Below are 19,215 nucleotides of genomic sequence, written 5' to 3' on the forward strand. Positions count from 1 at the left end.
TGAGTATATATTATGGGAAAACTGAAGTCTGTATGTTAATTAATCCACGTCCTTGTAGACCAGCTAGCTAAATCTGGTTCAAGGAACATCAATAGTTGATAAAAAGAATGTAGTTTGATTGCAACAGGCCAGAACAACATTTTAGAACAAGGTAACAAATTGAGACTGCTCTTTGTATTTGTGTGATATAATCTTGGACTTAATGGATACATGTACCAGTATGTCATTTGCACAATTACTGTTGTTTTTACCTTCAAAGCTATTTATGCTTCTATTGTTAATGTTCATTGTACATTCACTCTTCTGGCACAATTGTGCTTGACTACTTGTGTGTGATTGATTAGCTTAGTAATTGGTTAAACTGATTAAGTTTTGCAGGCAAACAATAAGCTATACATTTACTTGTCACCATTATGAAAACAAAGAAATAAGTTATGTGCATTAAATTGTGGGATTTCTTAAAAAACTATGTTGCTGCTGTAATGGTGGGAAGTTACATGCTCATGTGTTTTTGCAGTTGTGTTCAAATACGGAAGTGGTTTGATTATCGTAGCCATATTTGTATTGTAAGTATAATGCATGATTTTTAGAATTTTCCCCAACCTGTCAAGTAGACATTGGGGTCAAATCAATCAATAAATTTCAGTGAATGAACATGTTTGTGAGAAACTTGGCCCAAATTTATATGAATTTCTGTAGAAAACTGACATCTGTGAAGGAAAAGTCCCTTGGGCTCCTCACCCAGAATTTTGTCAAGCTCTTCTTCACCATGAAGGTTAGAGGACTAAATTCACACTGTGTGGTTCTGGTTATTTCTCTTTCGCACTTAACTATAATGGGGCTTGTATTTTGTGCAGGTTGAGACAATCTCACTTTGACGAAGGTGCAAGGCTTCTCCTTGGAGACGGACATGTAGAGAGCAACATGAGAAGTTAGCGCATGCATTCCTTTTGTTTAGTTCCATGTTTGTGTTAAATGCCTTTTCTATCCAAATAGAACACACAATGGACACATGTAAGCAAATATATACTCCAATCTTTAGATTTTCATTGTTAAAACACTCTATTTGTTTAATGATGTTATTGTCAATTAAACTAGGATCAGTGGTCTTCTCTATAAAGGTATATGTTGATAGATGCCTTATTTTCATTTTTATTTATATTAATACCCTATATTATTTTTTGTTTTGGGGAATGAAGTGCATAGGAAATTTGTAATGTGGGCGATGATGCTTATCTTATTCTGTGGGATGCTCAAACTGGCATTGGCTCAATTAATTCGATGCTTGTCTTATTCTGTGAATTTTAATATATTTTATCATAATATGTTCTTCCGTAGCAACGCACGGGCATTTACCTAGTAAAAACTTGAAGAAAACTCAACTCCATGAATAGATCACTTGAATAAATCAGATTGTCTGTCTCTTTTAAGTGGGACCCTAAGTTGGTGACAACAATTATTCAACCTCTTTTTATCTAACTGTTGCAATTTACTGGAGGTAAATAAGAAACCAAATATTTTTTTACAACCTTGATTTTGTTGAAACCGAAGAAATAGTTTCATTAACAATGGGAAGAACAGATTAATTTTAACATTTTTGTGATTCTAGGCCACATATTACCAATATTTAATATAAAATAATATAATTTTATTTATAATACATATGAATTGCTATAAATTTTGGGCAGTATGATTTTGGGGTCGCACATCCCTAGGGACGCCCGTGATGATTAGGGGGCCTAATTCGGGGTCAACACTAAGGTATACAATGGTGTTTAATGTAGATGATTTTGAGGTGTTTAAATAGGCCATTTATAAAAAAAAATCATGGAAGTGTCTCTCTGTGAAGAGACGTCTCTAACTCGTAACCCAAGTAACAATAGATGCATCACTTCTGATTTTACGAATTCATCGTATCTGTATAAACATATTTACTTCTGTAATTATTAATAGGCTACATTTATAGATACTCTATTATATAATCTATTTCTTTTCGCAGCTGGAGGGAGGTAGTTGTTGGCCCGTTGCTGCAATACAACGCGTCCTGTCCCCTGTACGTAGACAGCAGTGGCGCCACTTGGTACCAGTTGCAACGTCCGGACGTCGAGTGAGCACGTGGCGGCCGGACGTGCTCACTCGATATCTTGCATGTGTGCAACTGTGCACCGAGCTGCGGCTGCGGGTTGCCCGGTCGAGTGAGACACGTCCTATTCAAAGACGACTCGTCGCCGTCGTCATCACCATCTCTCTCTAGTCTTTACAGCCTATCGGCCTCCGATCCGATAGGCCGGGTAGTCAATCCAGGCTCCGCTGCTCGAGCAGGCGGAGAGAGAAAGAAGAAGGGAGCTAACGATGCGGCCTGGATCGACCTCCAGACCTTCTCCGCGCCGGTGCCTCTATGTCTATGGCTCCGCCTCCGCGCTCCCGAAGCTGCTGCTGCTGCTTCTAGCTGCATCATCATCCGCGCAAGCCCAGCAAGCGGCGAGGATGAAGACCGATCCAGTCGAAGGTGAGTAGTGTCTCCAGTTCTTCTCTGGAATGGAATCAACCCAAAGGCTTTCGAACCAGCACGAATGATCGATCCGTTCGTCATGCTGGCCACCTTCATTTGGACACAGCAGTTCATCACGCTTCTTGCTCTGTCTGCCTTCTCTTGCTCCGAAGAAAGCTTTTAAATTTTCCATGCCATGGCGATTTTAGTCGGTCGTGGGTTTTCCTGCGGGTTGCCGTGCAAGCAACCCCCCGCTAGGTTTACACTTACTAGTTGCAAACGTGATGATGTCTTCCTCTGCTACCTCTGGCTGGCTGGTGCCTGGTTGTTCCAAATATCTAGCAGGTATTAGAAGGTAAACCACGGCAGCCTTATTTTGGCCTTTTGACCGCCTGGCTCCTGCACACCAACAAAATTCTTAGGGGTGAAAACGGGACAGTATTACTCGGCGGGTACCGGATACGGATACGGATACTAGAAATACTCGATTTTTCGGGTACCGGATACGGGTATTTTTGTACACGGGGCGGATACGGATAGTAACCGGATAGACATTAGCCGGATACAGATAGGATACGGGATGACTACTACCCGGCAAATACCCGAGAAGTCCGGGTAGGATACGGGTACCCGGTTAGCGGGTACCCGACTAGGGGTAAAAACGGGATATTAGGTCGGATATTAGGTCGTCTCGTATCCTACTCTAATACAATTTTACCGGATACATGATCGGATACGGATAGTGAAAATCCGGGACGGATACAGGACGTGATCGGGTAATAACTAGGGCGGATAAGAAACGGATATCGGATAATACCCGGATAGATAACGGATATTAGTCGGATAATCCACCGTGATGATATTAGTTGCCCAACCGTGAAACAAACGAATAAAATAAGAAATACATAATTATGTATATGATAACTTAAATATAGAAAAATACTGACAAAACTGACAACATACAATTCAAAGTTACTAATCACAAATTTATTATAGAACCAAAAACACGATTTCAAAAAATCAGCAATATATCCCCTTTTAGGTATAATCCACAAGTATATAACAAATATTAGATAGTTCACACAATTTCATTATAGAACCAACAAAATAATTTTAAAAAATCAGCAGCATCCCTCTTTTAGACAATAACCACAAGTCCCTCTTTTAAGCATAGCCATGTGTGGTGGACTGGCGGCTGAGGCTCTCACAAGGCTTCACGATCATGGTCTCATGGACAAATGCAGTGATGCACTCACGTATGGGTCAGTGGCCACGAGCCCACGTCCCCACAAGTTGACGAGATCAGTGGATCACAATTAGTAGACACACTCCGTCACTTTGGCCTCTAGGCCTTGCGGCAGCCAGGCGCCCACGTCACGCCCAGACATGTTAATGGGCTGACTAGTGTTGGGCTTGTAACTGCGATAGCTCGGCACTGTAGTCGGGTACCCGCTAACCGGGTACCCGTATCCTACCCGGACTTCTCGGGTATTTGCCGGGTAGTAGTCATCCCGTATCCTATCCGTATCCGACTAATGTCTATCCGGGTACTATCCGTATCCGACTCGTATACAAAAATACCCGTATCCGGTACCCGAAAAATCGAGTATTTCTAGTATCCGTATCCGGTACCCGCCGGGTAATCCTGTCCCGTTTTCACCCCTACTCACAACCACAGTCCACAACCGCCTGCTTGGCTATTGGCTTTGGCCGGTTCCGCGATGTCAGCGTGTGCGCTGATTCCTGGCCGTCCGATCACCGCGGGGCCATCGGACGGCCGGGGAGCAGGGGCCGCTCTGTTTCGGCTGCGGCTGCGACAGCTAATGTGAGGTGTCAACCCGTTTTTTTGAAGCGGCGGCGGTGAACGCGGTGTTCGCCAAGCTCCGCCAGACAGCGTCGTCGGAATGGAACATCAGCGGCGACCCCTGCACCGGCATCGCCACGGACGGCACCGTCATCGAAGACAACGGCAACTTCAACCCGGGCATCAAGTGCGAGTGCTCCGACCAGAACAACATCACCGTCTGCCACGTCACCAAGCTGTAAGTGCTTGTGCTCCTCTCTAGACGCGCGCCAGGTGCTCGATGAAATGCTCGCCTTAGCCTTGGCCGCTCGCGTTGGGCCTGTCGCATGCCGTGAATGCGCATATCTTTCCACCTTTTGCGAATGAACACTGGTCTCTGCAAAAGCCAAATACTTGTTGGAGGTTTCGATTCGTGCGTGTTGTTGGGTTTCTATCTGACGAACAGCGGTCATGGCTGAGGCTGACTTGAGATGGCATGAGCTGATGCCTGATGGGTACTTTTGTGTTGCCAATGTAGGAAGATATACGCGCTCAATGCCGTTGGCCCCATACCACAGGAACTGCAGAATCTTACGCGCTTGATCAATCTGTATGTGCTCTTAGCCTCTTAACTTTCTTGCATGAAATTGTCTGGGAACCAAAACATCTATCTCTATCTCAAGCGCCCTATTGTTAAAACTGTTCACTCGTGGTTGATTGGAATGTATATAACCTGCCTGATGCGTGTCGCATAATTTTATGCTCCCATTTTCTCGTTGTCCATTATGGATTTCGCAGATTGTAGATCTCATACTACCACCTTAGTATTTCTCTAGCATGACATTTCTGATAGAGATTAGTACAGACTTCCTTTGACGATTGCCGTTAACTGTCATTGTGTCTGATATTCCTCATAAGCTTTGGCAGTAACTTAAGATGATATGAGTTCACAGTGGTCCAATATACTCTTCAGGTTATTGGCTGCTTAATGAAAAACGGGCCAAGCCAGACAACAGAAAAACTCCCAGATTCAGATATGATATGAATAATAATACCTCATGGAGTAATGATCCGATCTCCTTTCCAATGATATCTGATCTGATGTTGTTTCAGGGATTTAAGCAAGAATTACTTAACAGGTTCTTTGCCATCTTTCCTCGGGAATTTGACTGCTATGCAGTACATGTGAGATTTACAACATAAAATATTACCCCGTTACATATTTTACTTAACATCAAAACTTAAACTTTCCCTCTTTGAAAATACAAGGACTTTGGGCACCAATGCATTGTCTGGATCTGTTCCAAAGGAGCTTGGGAACCTTGTGAATCTTGTATCTCTGTAAGAATTTTTTTGTTAATATCATGGCACTATTCCATCAGAATCACCTCTATATTTCGAATCATAAATACTAGAGATATATGTTTCATGCCTTCGTTCCTTCAAATAATTAGCTTCTGCTAGGAAAGGTAGCTAGAAACCATGCTTCAAGAATAAATATTTGAGTTTTCAATTTTTTTGACCAACCTGGATTATTTTGCTATTTTTCAGAGGCTTTGGCTCGAACTACTTAAATGGCCCCCTTCCTTGGGAGTTGGGAAACCTGGCAAAACTGGAGCAATTGTGCGTCTAGAATCTTCACTAATTTTGGGCATTCCGTACATTTTATTCTTTTCATTTTGAGACAAGCCAATTTTACAGCTGTTAACGACAGGCTTAGTCTAGGATTGTTGCACTCCACACATTTTTCTAAAACGAAAAATTGCACATAAGATTGTTTAGAACCTAAATCAGTTTGATATGGAATGCAGTTTTGCTACTTCGACATAGTGGAAAGGGTTAGTTTACCTCTTGCTGATTGGCATTAGAGACAATAATATGGGTAAAGGATGCTTTTGTTTTGAAGCCTTTTGGTCCAAGTTAGAGGGATTCTATGATGCTGTCCAGGAGGTTTGGGAATCTGTGGCAGCTGTAAATTGCCCTTTTAAGACTTTGGACTTGAAGCTAAAGGCTACAGCTAGGAAGTTGCAATCTTGGATTGGGAAGCATGTGGGACATGTGAGGTCTCAGTTGGCTTTGGCAAGAGAAATTCTCCATAAACTAGAAATAGCGCAGGATAGTAGATCCTTGTCCTTGGCTGAAATCTGGCTAAGAAATATGCTGAAAAAACACACCCTGTTTTTATCATCGCTTCAGCGTACCATTGCAAGATCGAGATTGAGAATTTCATGGCTTAAAGTGGGGGATGCTAACACCAAGCTCTTTCATATGCATTCTTGACATCGAAAAAGGAATAATTTTGTTGCACGACTGGTGAATGGAGATCATATCCTCACTAGTCATGATGAGCATTTTTGAATTTGACAATTTTTTTATTTTCTTTAACGAGCAAGTCCTTTTGGCATTCCAAGAGATCATCCTTCTCGTTAATGGTTTCTATTAATTAATTTAATTTTTTCTTTTGGTCCATGGTAAGGTTGGCAAAGAGAGAAATTAAATCATCATTATCATCACTAGAGCTACCCTCATCATCAGATGTAGTGTATTTGAGGGTATCTTTAATATGTACCTTTTTCTTCTTGCCATCCTTAGCCATGAGACACTTGTGGCCGACGTTGGGGAAAATAAGACCTTTGTTGATGGCGATGTTGGCAGCGTCCTCGTCGGAGGAGGAGTCGGTGGAGCTTTCGTCGGAGTCCCATTCTCGCCCTATATGTGTATCGCCACCCTTCTTGTAATACTTCTTCTTTTCCATCTTTTTCTTCCCCTTCTTGTCGTCGTCCCTGTCACTGTCACTTGTATATGGACATTTAGCAATAAAGTGATCGGACTTACCACACCTGTAGCAGACCCTCTTGGAACGGGGTTTGTAATCCTTTCCCTTCCTTTGTTTGAGGATTTGTCGAAAGCTCTTGATGATAAGAGCCATCTCCTCGTTGTCAAGCTTGGATGCGTCGATTGGAAGTCTACTTGGTGTAGACTCCTTTTCTTCCGTTGCTTTGAATGCAACCAGTTGCACCTCAGGTGTGGAGGTGGCGCCTTGCTCCAAGTTGACAATGTGTTTGCAGTCTTTGATCATAAGTTCAAAGCTCACAAACTTGCCAATCACTTCCTCGGGAGATATCTATTTATATCTAGGATCCCCACGATTTAATTAAACTTGAGTAGGATTACGAAAAACGAGGGATCTTAGAATAACCTTGACCATTTTATGGTCATCCCATTTGGTGCTCCCGAGGTTGCACACTTGATTCACCATTGTTTTGAGCCGATGTACATCACTTGCGGCTCTTCTCCTTTGTTGAGGACGAATCGACTGAGCTCTCCCTCGATCGTTTCTTGTTTGGTGATCTTGGTCACCTCCATGGTTATTAAAGCGGTAAAACGTTAAAACGTTATGAACCAACTTTTTAACATTTAAACGTTTAAACGAACGTTGAAACGTCTTTTCAGACTTGACATAGAAGTTTAAATATAAAATAAGTTCATACATAAGTTGAGTACTTGAGTTCACAAACCAAATTAAAATTCACTGTGAGCAATATGGTTGCACAATCAGTAGTTCAGTACTCACCAATATGGTTGAGCAAATAGAGATTGATTGATTCACTGTGAGCAAAATCAGTACTCACCAAATGATCAAATGGAGAGCAGTGGAGGTGGAGGATGGCTGGCTGCTAGTGCTGGTCTTGGGCGTTGGCAGAGTGGAGCCGCAGAGGATGGCTGGCTGGCTGCTGGTCTTGGGTGCAGATCTGCTGTGGGGTAGGCGGCCAGCGGTGGCGCAGGTCTGCTGTGCCTCCACGGCCGGCGGTCGGTTGTGCCTCCACGGCTGAGGAGAGGACATAGGAGAGACGCGCCGGCTGTGCCTCCACGGCCGGCGGCCGGCTGTGCCTCCACGGCCGGCGGCCGGCTTTGCCTCCGCGGCTGAGGAGAGACGCGCCGGAGATGTTGGAGGATAGGAGGGAGGAGGGCGGTGGCGCCGGCTGAGCCGTTGGAGGAGAGGAGAGACCGAGAGAGGAGGGCGGCGGCCGACTGAGCCGTTGGAGGAGAGGAGAGAGGAGGGTGGCGTGTGTCCAACACATACGCAGAAAAACCTAAAGGCCCAGGAAAGGCCCATAATGGGTAGAACGTCCCCAGCATGCATAAAACGTCCTAAAACGCGATTAGGACGCTTAAGCGACGCTTAAACGCTCGAAACGGACGTTCTACGCGGCTTACCTAAAACGCCCAGACGTTCCAACTGCTAATCACGTTTTAACGCTTAAACGACGCTTAAACGACGTTTAAGCGACGTTTTAATAACAATGGTCACCTCGTACCCTTCGTGCGTCGTTTTAAGGACGTCTTAAATTTCTTTGGCATTTTTTAACCTTTGCACCTTATTATACTCCTCTCGACATAAGGAGGCGAGGAGTATAGAAGTTGCTTCAGAATTAAAATGTCTAATTTGGGCGGCCTCGTCCGAGTCGTAGTCCTCGTCGCCCACCTGTGGTGCCTGCGCTTCAAATTCAACAATATCCCAAATGTTTTCGTGGAATGATCTTAGATGGTGCCTCATTTTATCACTCCACATACAATAATCTTCACCATCAAAATGTGGTGGTTTCCCTAGGGGTACCAAAAGTAGTGGAGCGCGTTTAGAAATGCGAGGATAGCGAATAGTCATCTTACTGTACTTCTTACGCTCGTGGCGCTTCGAAGTTGTAGACTCGGCGCCAGATGTGGAAAGTGATGAAGAGTCGGTCTCGTAGTAGACCATCTTCTTCATTTTCTTTTTCTTCTTGTCACCCTTTCTTAGTGACTTGATGGAGGAAGAGGATTCCTCCTTGTATTTGTCGCCGGACTCCCTTGATAGAGTCCTTCCCGAGCCCATGGTTGACTTGATTTTGAGACTTGGAGAAGATTTGATCTTTGAAATGTGTCTTGTAGTGAATGCTATTGCTCTTGTATTGAATAGGAATTTCAGAAAACTTGGATTCCGTTGGAGGTGGTTGGGGGTATTTATAGCCTACAACCATTTCCTAGCCGTTGGCTGAGTTCGCTGTCGATGGGCACACCGGACAGTCCGGTGGCGCACCGAACAGGTACTGTTCACTGTCCGGTGCGTGCCATGTCAGCACGCCCGTTGGGGTTTAGAGCGGTCGACCGTTGGAATCTTTTGTCCTCTGGCTGCACCGGACAGTCCGGTGGCGCACTGGACATATCCGGTGCGTTCTGACTTCGCAGCCTGACATCTGACTTTGCACTGTACACTTTTGCAGTCGACCGTTGACGCCAGGTTACCATTGCTCCATTGGCTCACGGTACATGTCCGGTGCACACCGGACAGTCCGGTGAATTATAGCGGTGCTGAAAGTCGCCTAGAGGGGGGGGGGTGAATAGGGCGAATCTGAAATTTATAAACTTAAGCACAACTACAAGTCGGGTTAGCGTTAGAAATATGAACAAGTCCGAGAGAGAGGGCAAAAACAAATCGTGAGCAAATCGGAAGTGAGACACGATGATTTGTTTTACCGAGGTTTGGTTCTTTCAAACCTACTTCCCGTTGAGGTGGTCACAAAGACCGGGTCTCTTTCAACCCTTTCCCTCTCTCTCAAACGGTCACTTAGACCGAGTGAGCTTCTTTTCTCAATCAAACGGGACACAAAGTCCTCGCAAGGATCACCACACAATTGATGTCTCTTGCCTCGGTTACAATTGAGTTGATGACAAGAAAGAATGAAGAAGAAAAGAAGCAATCCAAGCGCAAGAGCTCAAATGAACACAAGTCACTCTCTCACTAGCCACTATTTGATTGGGGATGATCTTTGGGCTTGGGAGAGAATTTGATCTCTTTGGTGTGTCTTGTATTGAATGCTATAGCTCTTGTAAGGTGTAGAAAGTCTGAAAACTTGGATGCAATGAATGGTGGGGTGGTTGGGGTATTTATAGCCCCAACCACCAAACTAGCCGTTTGGTGGAGGCTGCTGTCGACTGGCGCACCGGACACTGTCCGGTGTGCCAGCCACGTCACCCGACCGTTAGGGTTCGACCGTTGGAGCTTCTGTCTTCTGGGTCACCGGACAGTCCGGTGACGCACCGGACAGTCACTGTACACTGTCCGGTGCGCCTTCTGGCGTTGCTCTGACTCTGGCGCGCACTGTAGCGCATTGAATGCGTTTTGCAGACGACCGTTGGCGCGAAGTAGCCGTTGCTCCGCTGGCACACCGGACAGTCCGGTGCAACACCGGACAGTCCGGTGAATTATAGCGGAGCGGCTTCCAGAATTCCCGAAGGTGGCAAGTTCGAAGTTTGATTTCCTGGTGCACCGGACACTGTCCGGTGGTGCACCGGACAGTCCAGTGCGCCAGAACAGGGCACACTTCGGTTGTCTTTTGCTCCCTTTGTTTGAACCCTTTCTTTTGACTTGTATTGGTTTGTTTTGAACCTTTGGCACCTGTAGGACACATTTTCTAGAGCAAACTAGTTAGTCCAATAATTTGTGTTGGGCAATTCAACCACCAAAATTCTTATTGGAAAAGATTTGACCCTATTTCCCTTTCAATCTCCCCCTTTTTGGTGATTGATGCCAACACAAATCAAAGCAAATATAAAAGTGCAGAATTGAACTAGTTTGCATAATGTAAGTGCAAAGGTTGCTTCGAGTTGAAACCAATATACTTATCTCAAATAGATGTGCATTGATTGTTTTCTTCTTTATTAAAATTTTGGTCCACGTTTGCCCTACGGGTTTTGTTTTTGCAAATTATTTGTAAAAATCATTTCAATAACCTTTTGCAAATAGTTAAAGGTACATGAGTAAAAATTTGAAAAAAGCATTTTCAAGATTTGAAATTCTCTCCCCCTGTCTCAAATGCTTTTCCTTTGACTAAAACAAAAACTCCCCCTAAATAAAAATCTCCTCTTAGTGTTCAAGAGGGTTTTGCAAGTTTTGAAGATACTACTTTCTCCCCCTTTTGAACACAATAAGATATCAATTTTAAAAAAACTTCATTTTTAAAATTTGGTGGTGGTGCGGTCCTTTTGCTTTGGGCTCATACTTTCTCCCCCTTTGGCATGAATCGCCAAAAACGGATACTTGTGAGTGAGATATAAGCCCTTTTTTCAAACTTTTCTCCCCCTTTGGCAAACAAGAATATGAGTGAAGATTATACCAAGGTGGAGAACAAAGCGGAGTACCGGCAAATACAATTGGAGTTGAGTGGAAGCGCCTTCTTTACCGAGAACTCCATTTCCCTTTCAATATCTATGACTAAGCATAAGATGACACTTGAAAACACATTAGTCATAGACATAAAAGAGGTATGATCAAAGGTATAAAAATGAGCTATATGTGCAAAGAATCAATCAAAATTCCTAAAATTAAGAATATTTAGCTCATTCTTAAGTTTGGTAAAGGATTGCTTATCTAAAGGCTTGGTAAAGATATCGGCCAATTGTTTTTTAGTATTTATATAGGCTATCTCGATATCCCATTTTGTTGGTGATCTCTCAGAAAGTGATACCGAATGACTATGTGCTTAGTGCGGCTGTGTTCAATGGGATTATCCGCCATGCGGATTGCACTCTCATTGTCACATAGGAGAGGGACTTTGCTAAACTTGTAGCCATAGTCCCTAAGGGTTTGCCTCATTCAAAGCAATTGCGCGCAACAATGGCCTGCGGCAATGTACTCGGCTTCGGCGGTAGAAAGAGCTACTGAGTTTTGTTTCTTTGAAGCCCAAGACACCAGGGATCTTCCCAGAAATTGATAAGTCCCTGATGTGCTCTTCCTATTAATCTTACACCCTGCCCAATTAGCATCGGAATATCCTAATAAATCAAATGAGGATCCCTTGGGGTACCAAAGACCAAACTTAGGTGTTTGAACTAAATATCTCAAGATTCGCTTCACGGCCCTAAGGTGAACTTACTTAGGGTCGGCTTGGAACCTTGCACACATGCATACAGAAAGCATAATGTCCGGCTGAGATGCACACAAATAGAGTAAAGATCCTATCATCGACCGGTATACCTTTTGATCTACGGATTTATCTCCTGTGTCGAGGTCGAGATGCCCATTGGTTCCCATGGGTGTCTTGATGAGCTTGACATCCTTCATTCCAAACTTGTTAAGAATATCTTGAATGTACTTCGTTTGGCTAATGAAGGTGCCTTCTTCGAGTTGCTTTACTTGAAATCCTAGAAAATACTTGAACTCCCCCATCATAGACATCTCGAATTTTTGAATCATGATCCTACTAAATTCTTCACAAATAGATTTGTTAGTAGACCCAAATATGATATCATCAACATAAATTTGGCATACAGACAAATCATTCTCAATGGTTTTAGTGAATAAAGTAGGATCGGCCTTTCCGACTTTGAAGCCATTAGTGATAAGAAAATCTCTTAGGCATTCATACCATGCTCTTGGGGCTTGCTTGAGCCCATAAAGTGCCTTAGAGAGTTTGTAAACATGGTTAGGATACTCACTATCTTCAAAGCCGGGAGGTTGCTCAACATAGACCTCTTCCTTGATAGGTCCGTTGAGGAAGACACTTTTCACGTCCATTTGGTAAAGCTTAAAGTCATGGTGAGTAGCATAGGCAAGTAATATTCGAATTGACTCAAGCCTAGCTACGGGTGCATAGGTTTCTCCAAAATCCAAACCTTCGAGTTGTGAATACCCTTTGGCCACAAGTCTTGCCTTGTTCCTTGTCACCACACCATGCTTATCTTGTTTGTTGCGGAAGACCCACTTGGTTCCTACAACATTTTGGTTAGGACGTGGAACTAAATGCCATACTTCATTCCTTTTAAAATTGTTGAGCTCCTCTTGCATCGCCAGCAACCAATCCGAATCTTGAAGTGTTTCCTCTACCCTGTGTGGCTCAATAGAGGAAACAAACGAGCAGTGTTCACAAAAATGAGCAACACGAGATCGAGTAGTTACCCCCTTATGAATATCTCCTAGGATGGTGTTCACGGGGTGATGTCGTTGGATTGCTTGGTGGACTCTTGGGTGTGGCGGCCTTGGAACTTGCTCATCCTCCTTGTCTTGATCATTTGCATCTCCCCCTTGATCATTGCCGTCTTCTTGAGGTGGCTCATCTTCTTGGTCTTCTTCTTCATCATCTTGAGCCTCATCCTCATCTTGAGTTGGTGGAAATGCTTGCATGGAGGAGGATGATTGATCTTGTGCTTGAATGGGCTCTTCGGATTCCTAAGGACACACGTCCCCAATGGACATGTTCCTTAGTGCGACGCACGGAGCCTCTTCATCATCTAATTCATCCAGATCAACTTGCTCCACTTGGGAGCCGTTAGTCTCATCAAACACAATGTCACAAGAAACTTCAACTAGTTCAGTGGACTTGTTAAAAAATCTATATGCCCTTGTGTTTGAATCATATCCTAGTAAAAAGCCTTCTACAGCCTTAGGAGCAAATTTGGATTTTCTACCTCTTTTAACAAGAATAAAGCATTTGCTACCAAAAACTCTAAAATATGAAACATTGGACTTTTTATCGGTGAGGAGTTCGTAGGGTGTCTTCTTGAGGATTCGGTGTAGATACAACCAGTTGATGGCGTAGCAGGCGGTGTTGACCGCCTCGGCCCAAAACCGATCCGAAGTCTTGTACTCATCAAACATGGTCCTTGCCATGTCCTATAGAGTTCTATTCTTTCTCTCCACTACACCATTTTGTTGTGGCGTGTAGGGAGAAGAGAACTCATGCTTGATGCCCTCCTCCTCAAGAAAGCCTTCTATTTGAGAGTTCTTAAACTCCGTCTCATTGTCGCTTCTAATTTTCTTGATCCTAAAGCCGAACTCATTTTGAGCCCGTCTCAAGAATTCTTTCAAAGTTTCTTGGGTTTGAGATTTATCCTGTAAAAAGAATACCCAAGTGAAGTGAGAATAATCATCCACAATAACTAGACAGTACTTATTCCCGCCGATGCTTATGTAAGCTATCGGGCCGAATAGGTCCATGTGGAGGAGTTCAAGTGGCCTGTCAGTCGTCATGATGTTCTTATGTGGATGATGAACACCAACTTGCTTCTCAGCTTGGCATGCGCTACAAATCCTGTCTTTCTCAAAATGCACATTTGTTAGTCCTAAAATGTGCTCTCCCTTTAGAAGCTTGTGAAGATTCTTCATCCTAACATGGGCTAGTCGGCGATGCCAGAGCCAACCCATGTTAGTCTTAGCAATCAAGCAAGTATCGAGTTCAGCTCTATTGAAAATCAACTAAGTATAGCTGACCCTCTAATACTCCCTTAAAAGCTATTGAATCATCACTTCTTTTAAAGACAGTAACACCTGAATCCGTGAAAAGACAGTTGTAACCCATTTTACATAATTGGGAAAGAGAAAGCAAGTTGTAATCTAAAGAATCTAAAAGAAAAACATTGGAGATAAAATGGTCAGATGATATAGCAATTTTACCCAATCCTTTGACCAAACCTTGATTTCCATCTCCGAATGTGATAGCTCGTTGGGGATCTTGGTTTTTCTCGTAAGAGGAGAACATTCTTTTCTCCCCAGTCATATGGTTTGTGTACCCGCTGTCGATGATCCAACTTGATCCCCGGATGCATAAACCTACAAAACAAATTTAGTTCTTGATTTTAGGTACTCAAACAGTTTTGGGTCCTTTGACATTAGATACAAGAACTTTGGGTACCCAAACACAAGTCTTTGATCCCTTGTGTTTGCCCCCAACATACTTGGCAACCACCTTGCCTGATTTGTTAGTTAGCACATAAAAAGCATCAAAAGTTTTAAATGAAACATTGTGATCATTTGATGCAGCAGGAGTTTTCTTCTTAGACAATTTAGCATGAGTTGATTGCCTAGAACTAGATGCCTCACTCTTATACATAAAAGCATGATTAGGGCCAGAGTGAGACTTACTAGAGTGAATTCTCCTAATTTTGTGTTCGGGATAACCGGCAGGGTATAAAATGTAACCCTCGTTATCCTGAACCATGGGAGCCTTACCCTTAACAAAATTGGACAATCTTTTAGGTAGGGTATAAAATGTAACCCTCACTAGATGTTGCATATTTAGTTGAGGATTTTGATTTTACCTTCTTCTTTTTGCTGTCCTTTGCCATGAGACACTTGTGGCCGACGTTGGGGAATAGGAGCCCTTTGTTGACCGCGATGTTGGCGGCGTCCTCGTCAGAGGAGTCGGTGGAGCTCTCGTCGGAGTCCCACTCCCGACACACATGGGCATCGCCGCCCTTCTTCTTGTAGTATCTCTTCTTTTCTCTCCTCTTTCCTTTCTTGTCGTCGCCCCTGTCACTATCACTAGATAATGGACATTTAGCAATGAAATGACCGGGCTTACCACATTTGTAGCACACCTTCTTGGAACGGGGCTTGTAATCATTCCCCTTCCCCTTGTTGCGGGACTCTCCCGATGGAGCCTTCACGTGGCTTGTAGCAGGCTTATTGCCGGTCACCATCTCCTTCTTAGCGTGATCTCCCGACATCACTTCGAGCGGTTAGGCTCTAATGAAGCACCGGGCTCTGGTACCAATTGAAAGTCGCCTAGAGGGGGGGGTGAATAGGGCGAATCTGAAATTTTTAAACTTAAGCACAACTACAAGTCGGGTTAGCGTTAGAAATATGAACAAGTCCGAGAGAGAGGGCGAAAACAAATCGTGAGCAAATCAGAAGTGAGACACGATGATTTGTTTTACCGAGGTTCGGTTCTTTCAAACCTACTCCCCGTTGAGGTGGTCACAAAGACCGGGTCTCTTTCAACCCTTTCCCTCTCTCTCAAACGGTCACTTAGACCAAGTGAGCTTCTCTTCTCAATCAAACGGGACACAAAGTCCCCGTAAGGATCACCACACAATTGGTGTCTCTTGCCTCGGTTACAATTGAGTTGATCACAAGAAAGAATGAAGAAGAAAAGAAGCAGCTGAGCTGCTCCACCAACTGTCAGAGCTAACCTCAACATAACCTGGTGCCAAGGCGGCCGGGGACAATGCCTGCCTCTCCACACCCCCCACCCCCTCCCCCACCCCACCATCACGCTCCACCTCCAGCCATCTCCAACCCCTCCCCTCCCAACACCATCATCAACCATAGCCAAGGCCTCTCGCTGACTTCCACCCCGGACTCGGCGACCACCTCATCAACCTCCCGGCGTTTCTCTCAAGGCGACGAGCCTTTCAGTTTCCAGGCTCGACAAGGTGGACGTTCAAAGACCCAACGCTGGAGTGACGACTCCTCGTCTGGTGGTTCGTCTCGTAAGTTTTGCTCCTTTAAAGAGGCCCTCGTATCAGGATCCAGGCGCCTCCATTCTCTTGTCACGACTAGTTCAAGTGCCCCAGAGGGTGTGAAAGACAAGGAGAAGGCTGGTGTGGTGGAGCAGAAGCAGCTTGTGGAATCACTTCGGGACGAGCTTGGCTGGCAGGTGGTTGAGCGAAGGAAGAAGACCCAGCGTGTGCATCTTCCTCGTCGAGGGTCCCTTGTGGATCTCCGAGGCAGGTGCTTCAACTGTTTTTCTTCCTCCCATCTTGCTGCAGCGTGTCGACGTTCCACCCGATGCTTTCGATGCTTTGACTTCGGGCATCAGGTGAGCTCTTGCCCCACGAGACCTGTGGCACGTACGAGGCAGTGTGGCGGATTGAAGCAAGAAAAGAAGGTAGACAGAATCCCTGTCTGGCAGCGGTTGACTAGGATGGTGGGGGACGTTCCTCTAAGGAAGGATGGTCAGGGCTCAAGACCAAGGAAGTCGGTCTGGAAAAGGATCTCACCACTGCAGGAGGGGGGATGCCGGAATATATATCTCCTTCATCCGTGCAAGGTGCTAGCGTTGGAGGCCATGAAGGATTGCGATGCAAGCGAAAGAGGAACCGTTCCAAGCGCGGACGAGGAGAAAAGATGACGATTGATCACCCTCAGCAAGAAGCTCCGGTGTCGGTTATTGGAGCAGCAAGCCCGGACCCATCCCTGTTGTTTGGCAACAATTCTGAGGAGTTTGACTCCACACTTAACTCCAACTGCGTTCTGGATTACTCGGATGATTTGGCGAGGGAGGAAATTGCTCTCCGACGAGCTCTATTTGTCTCTGTGGCTGGAACACGCCCAATGGTCCTTGCTTCAGAAGTTGTGGACGAAGTTGCACGTCAGTTTGATATTGCAGTGAAGAACATGTCAATCCAGCGAACAATGCCAGAAGACTTCCTTCTGTTACTGCCTGATGAAGATGCTGCAGCTATGGTTTTCAACGATGGAAAGGCACTGCGGGGGCCTCGTTTCACCTTGTTGTTCAAGAAGTGGTCGAGATTTGCTCGTGCTTCCGCCTCGTCTTTGTCCAAATTAGTGGATATTGAAATTAGAGGCATTCCTGAGCACGCTCGGTCTCGTTCTACGGCGGAGCATATTCTGAGAAATTCATGCTGGATAACAGAGGTTCATCAAAATTCAGGATCTGAGAGAGATTTTGCATCCTTTTGGGTGCGTGCTTGGTGTTTAAGCCCGGAACGGTTGTGCAGAAAATTGGATCTACATATCCTTGAGCCTAGAGATGTTATCCATGAGAAGAGATGCTTAACATACAAAATTGATATCTCATGTCGCCTAGTTGATCTCCACCCGGCGAACTCAGCTGCTCCACCTATACCCCTGGAGCCCTTCCAGGAATCGGAGGAGGATCAGGATCAAGATGAGCAGGAGCCACATCGTCGTCACTGCGGTGATGCTAACGCTGCTGGGGATCCACGGCGGTCTCTCCATCTTCGCCTGGGACCACGCCCCCCCTTGGGCCGTACGCATGACATGCATGGATCTCGGGAGGACCCCCGGCCGTTTAGTGCTCTGGGCATTAACTGTGATATGGCTGGGAGGCCCGAAGAGCTGCTGCCTCGCGTGCCTGGAAAGAGGGGAGATAAGGGGACTGCTGGGGGACACGAGCGGTTTGAAGTGCTGACGCCTCGGGCTGCGAAAGGAACTGGACACGAGGAGGAAGTTTGGAGCCAAGAGATGCAGTCAATGTGTTGCATGGGAAATATGGAAGATATGGCGGCAGAGGAGCAGACGATCTCTACCTCTGAAGCTATCGGCCAGCGGACGGTGGAAAAAATAAACAACCTCCCCTCCTTTCGCCCTGGTGGGCCGCGGGGCTGGATTGCTCCATGGACGCCCCAGCTGGACATATCTGCTGGGTTGCTGAATTCCTGTGGACCCAGCTCGCCCCACCAGGCCTCTTGTAACATATTTTACCCCCTTGCTGAGTCGCTGGGCCCTAATTGGGCACCTTTGCCCCAACAAATTCCTCTTGTTGGGTTGCTGAAGGGAATCATTAGGAGCTCGCCTCATCAGTTTCTCAACGTAAATGGGATGCTGGGCCAGGATAGGCACTTTTCACCCCAACAGGAATTGTCTATTGGGTTGCTGGAGAGGCCTGAGCCTGGCTCGCCCCGCTATGGTGAAGTTATTCCACCCATTTCAGCTCCTAATATTCCTCCCAACTTAGTGGAGCTCCCCCCTCCCACATTCTCTATCAGGGATCATGTTTCTACGCCTCTGAAAGTATATTTCAGAAAAAAATTGAAGCTTCAACAGCAATGTGATCAGGAAAATGATCAGTTCTTTGAAGAACACTGTGAGGAAGATGGTGATGTAACTGGGGTACCTGCCCCACTGATGCCCTCTGGAGTGACTCAGAATGGCTCTAATGCTGAAGATGATGGGCGCTCAGGGACTGCCCCACTGATGCCCTCTAGAGTGACTCAGAATGGTTCTAATGCTGAAGATGATGGGCGGACTGGGAGATCAAGCAGGGAGAAGTTTGTCAACGGCATCTGCAGAAGGCCTTCGGGTATTTTGCCGGTTCCAGAAAACATCACAAAACGGCAACTGTCACCTCCCTCCACTTTTGTTTCGGCTCCAAGGAGAAGTCGTCGGGTGGCTGGTATTGGGGTGGAATTTCAGATGCAG

General features: G+C 45.3%; 1 protein-coding gene and 1 long non-coding RNA gene across 5 annotated transcripts in view; both read left to right on the forward strand.

The window, feature by feature from the left end:
* Positions 1 to 514: 514 nt before the first annotated feature.
* Positions 515 to 1,134, forward strand: LOC118476282 (uncharacterized). Its single transcript, XR_004856135.1, has 3 exons — positions 515 to 566; positions 700 to 775; positions 858 to 1,134. It is a non-coding gene; the product is annotated as an uncharacterized lncRNA (long non-coding RNA).
* A 1,134-nt stretch (positions 1,135 to 2,268) lies between these two features.
* LOC100384732 (uncharacterized) overlaps positions 2,269 to 19,215 on the forward strand; it is a 94,366-nt gene continuing 77,419 nt past the window's right edge. For 2 of the 4 annotated variants that reach the window (XM_020547943.2, XM_020547944.2), the window contains exons 1-6: positions 2,269 to 2,509; positions 4,344 to 4,533; positions 4,813 to 4,884; positions 5,388 to 5,459; positions 5,544 to 5,615; positions 5,826 to 5,897. In XM_020547943.2, coding sequence (XP_020403532.1) covers positions 2,353 to 2,509; positions 4,344 to 4,533; positions 4,813 to 4,884; positions 5,388 to 5,459; positions 5,544 to 5,615; positions 5,826 to 5,897 — 635 coding nt within the window. In that variant the 5' untranslated portion in view covers positions 2,269 to 2,352. Of the gene's footprint in view, positions 2,510 to 4,343; positions 4,534 to 4,812; positions 4,885 to 5,247; positions 5,460 to 5,543; positions 5,616 to 5,825; positions 5,898 to 19,215 lie in introns of those variants that run through there. The other 2 variants (XM_020547945.2, XM_035965173.1) reach the window with 2 other exon arrangements.

Source organism: Zea mays, chromosome 2 (assembly GCF_902167145.1).
Source record: "Zea mays cultivar B73 chromosome 2, Zm-B73-REFERENCE-NAM-5.0, whole genome shotgun sequence".
NCBI classification, from domain to species: domain Eukaryota; kingdom Viridiplantae; phylum Streptophyta; class Magnoliopsida; order Poales; family Poaceae; genus Zea; species Zea mays.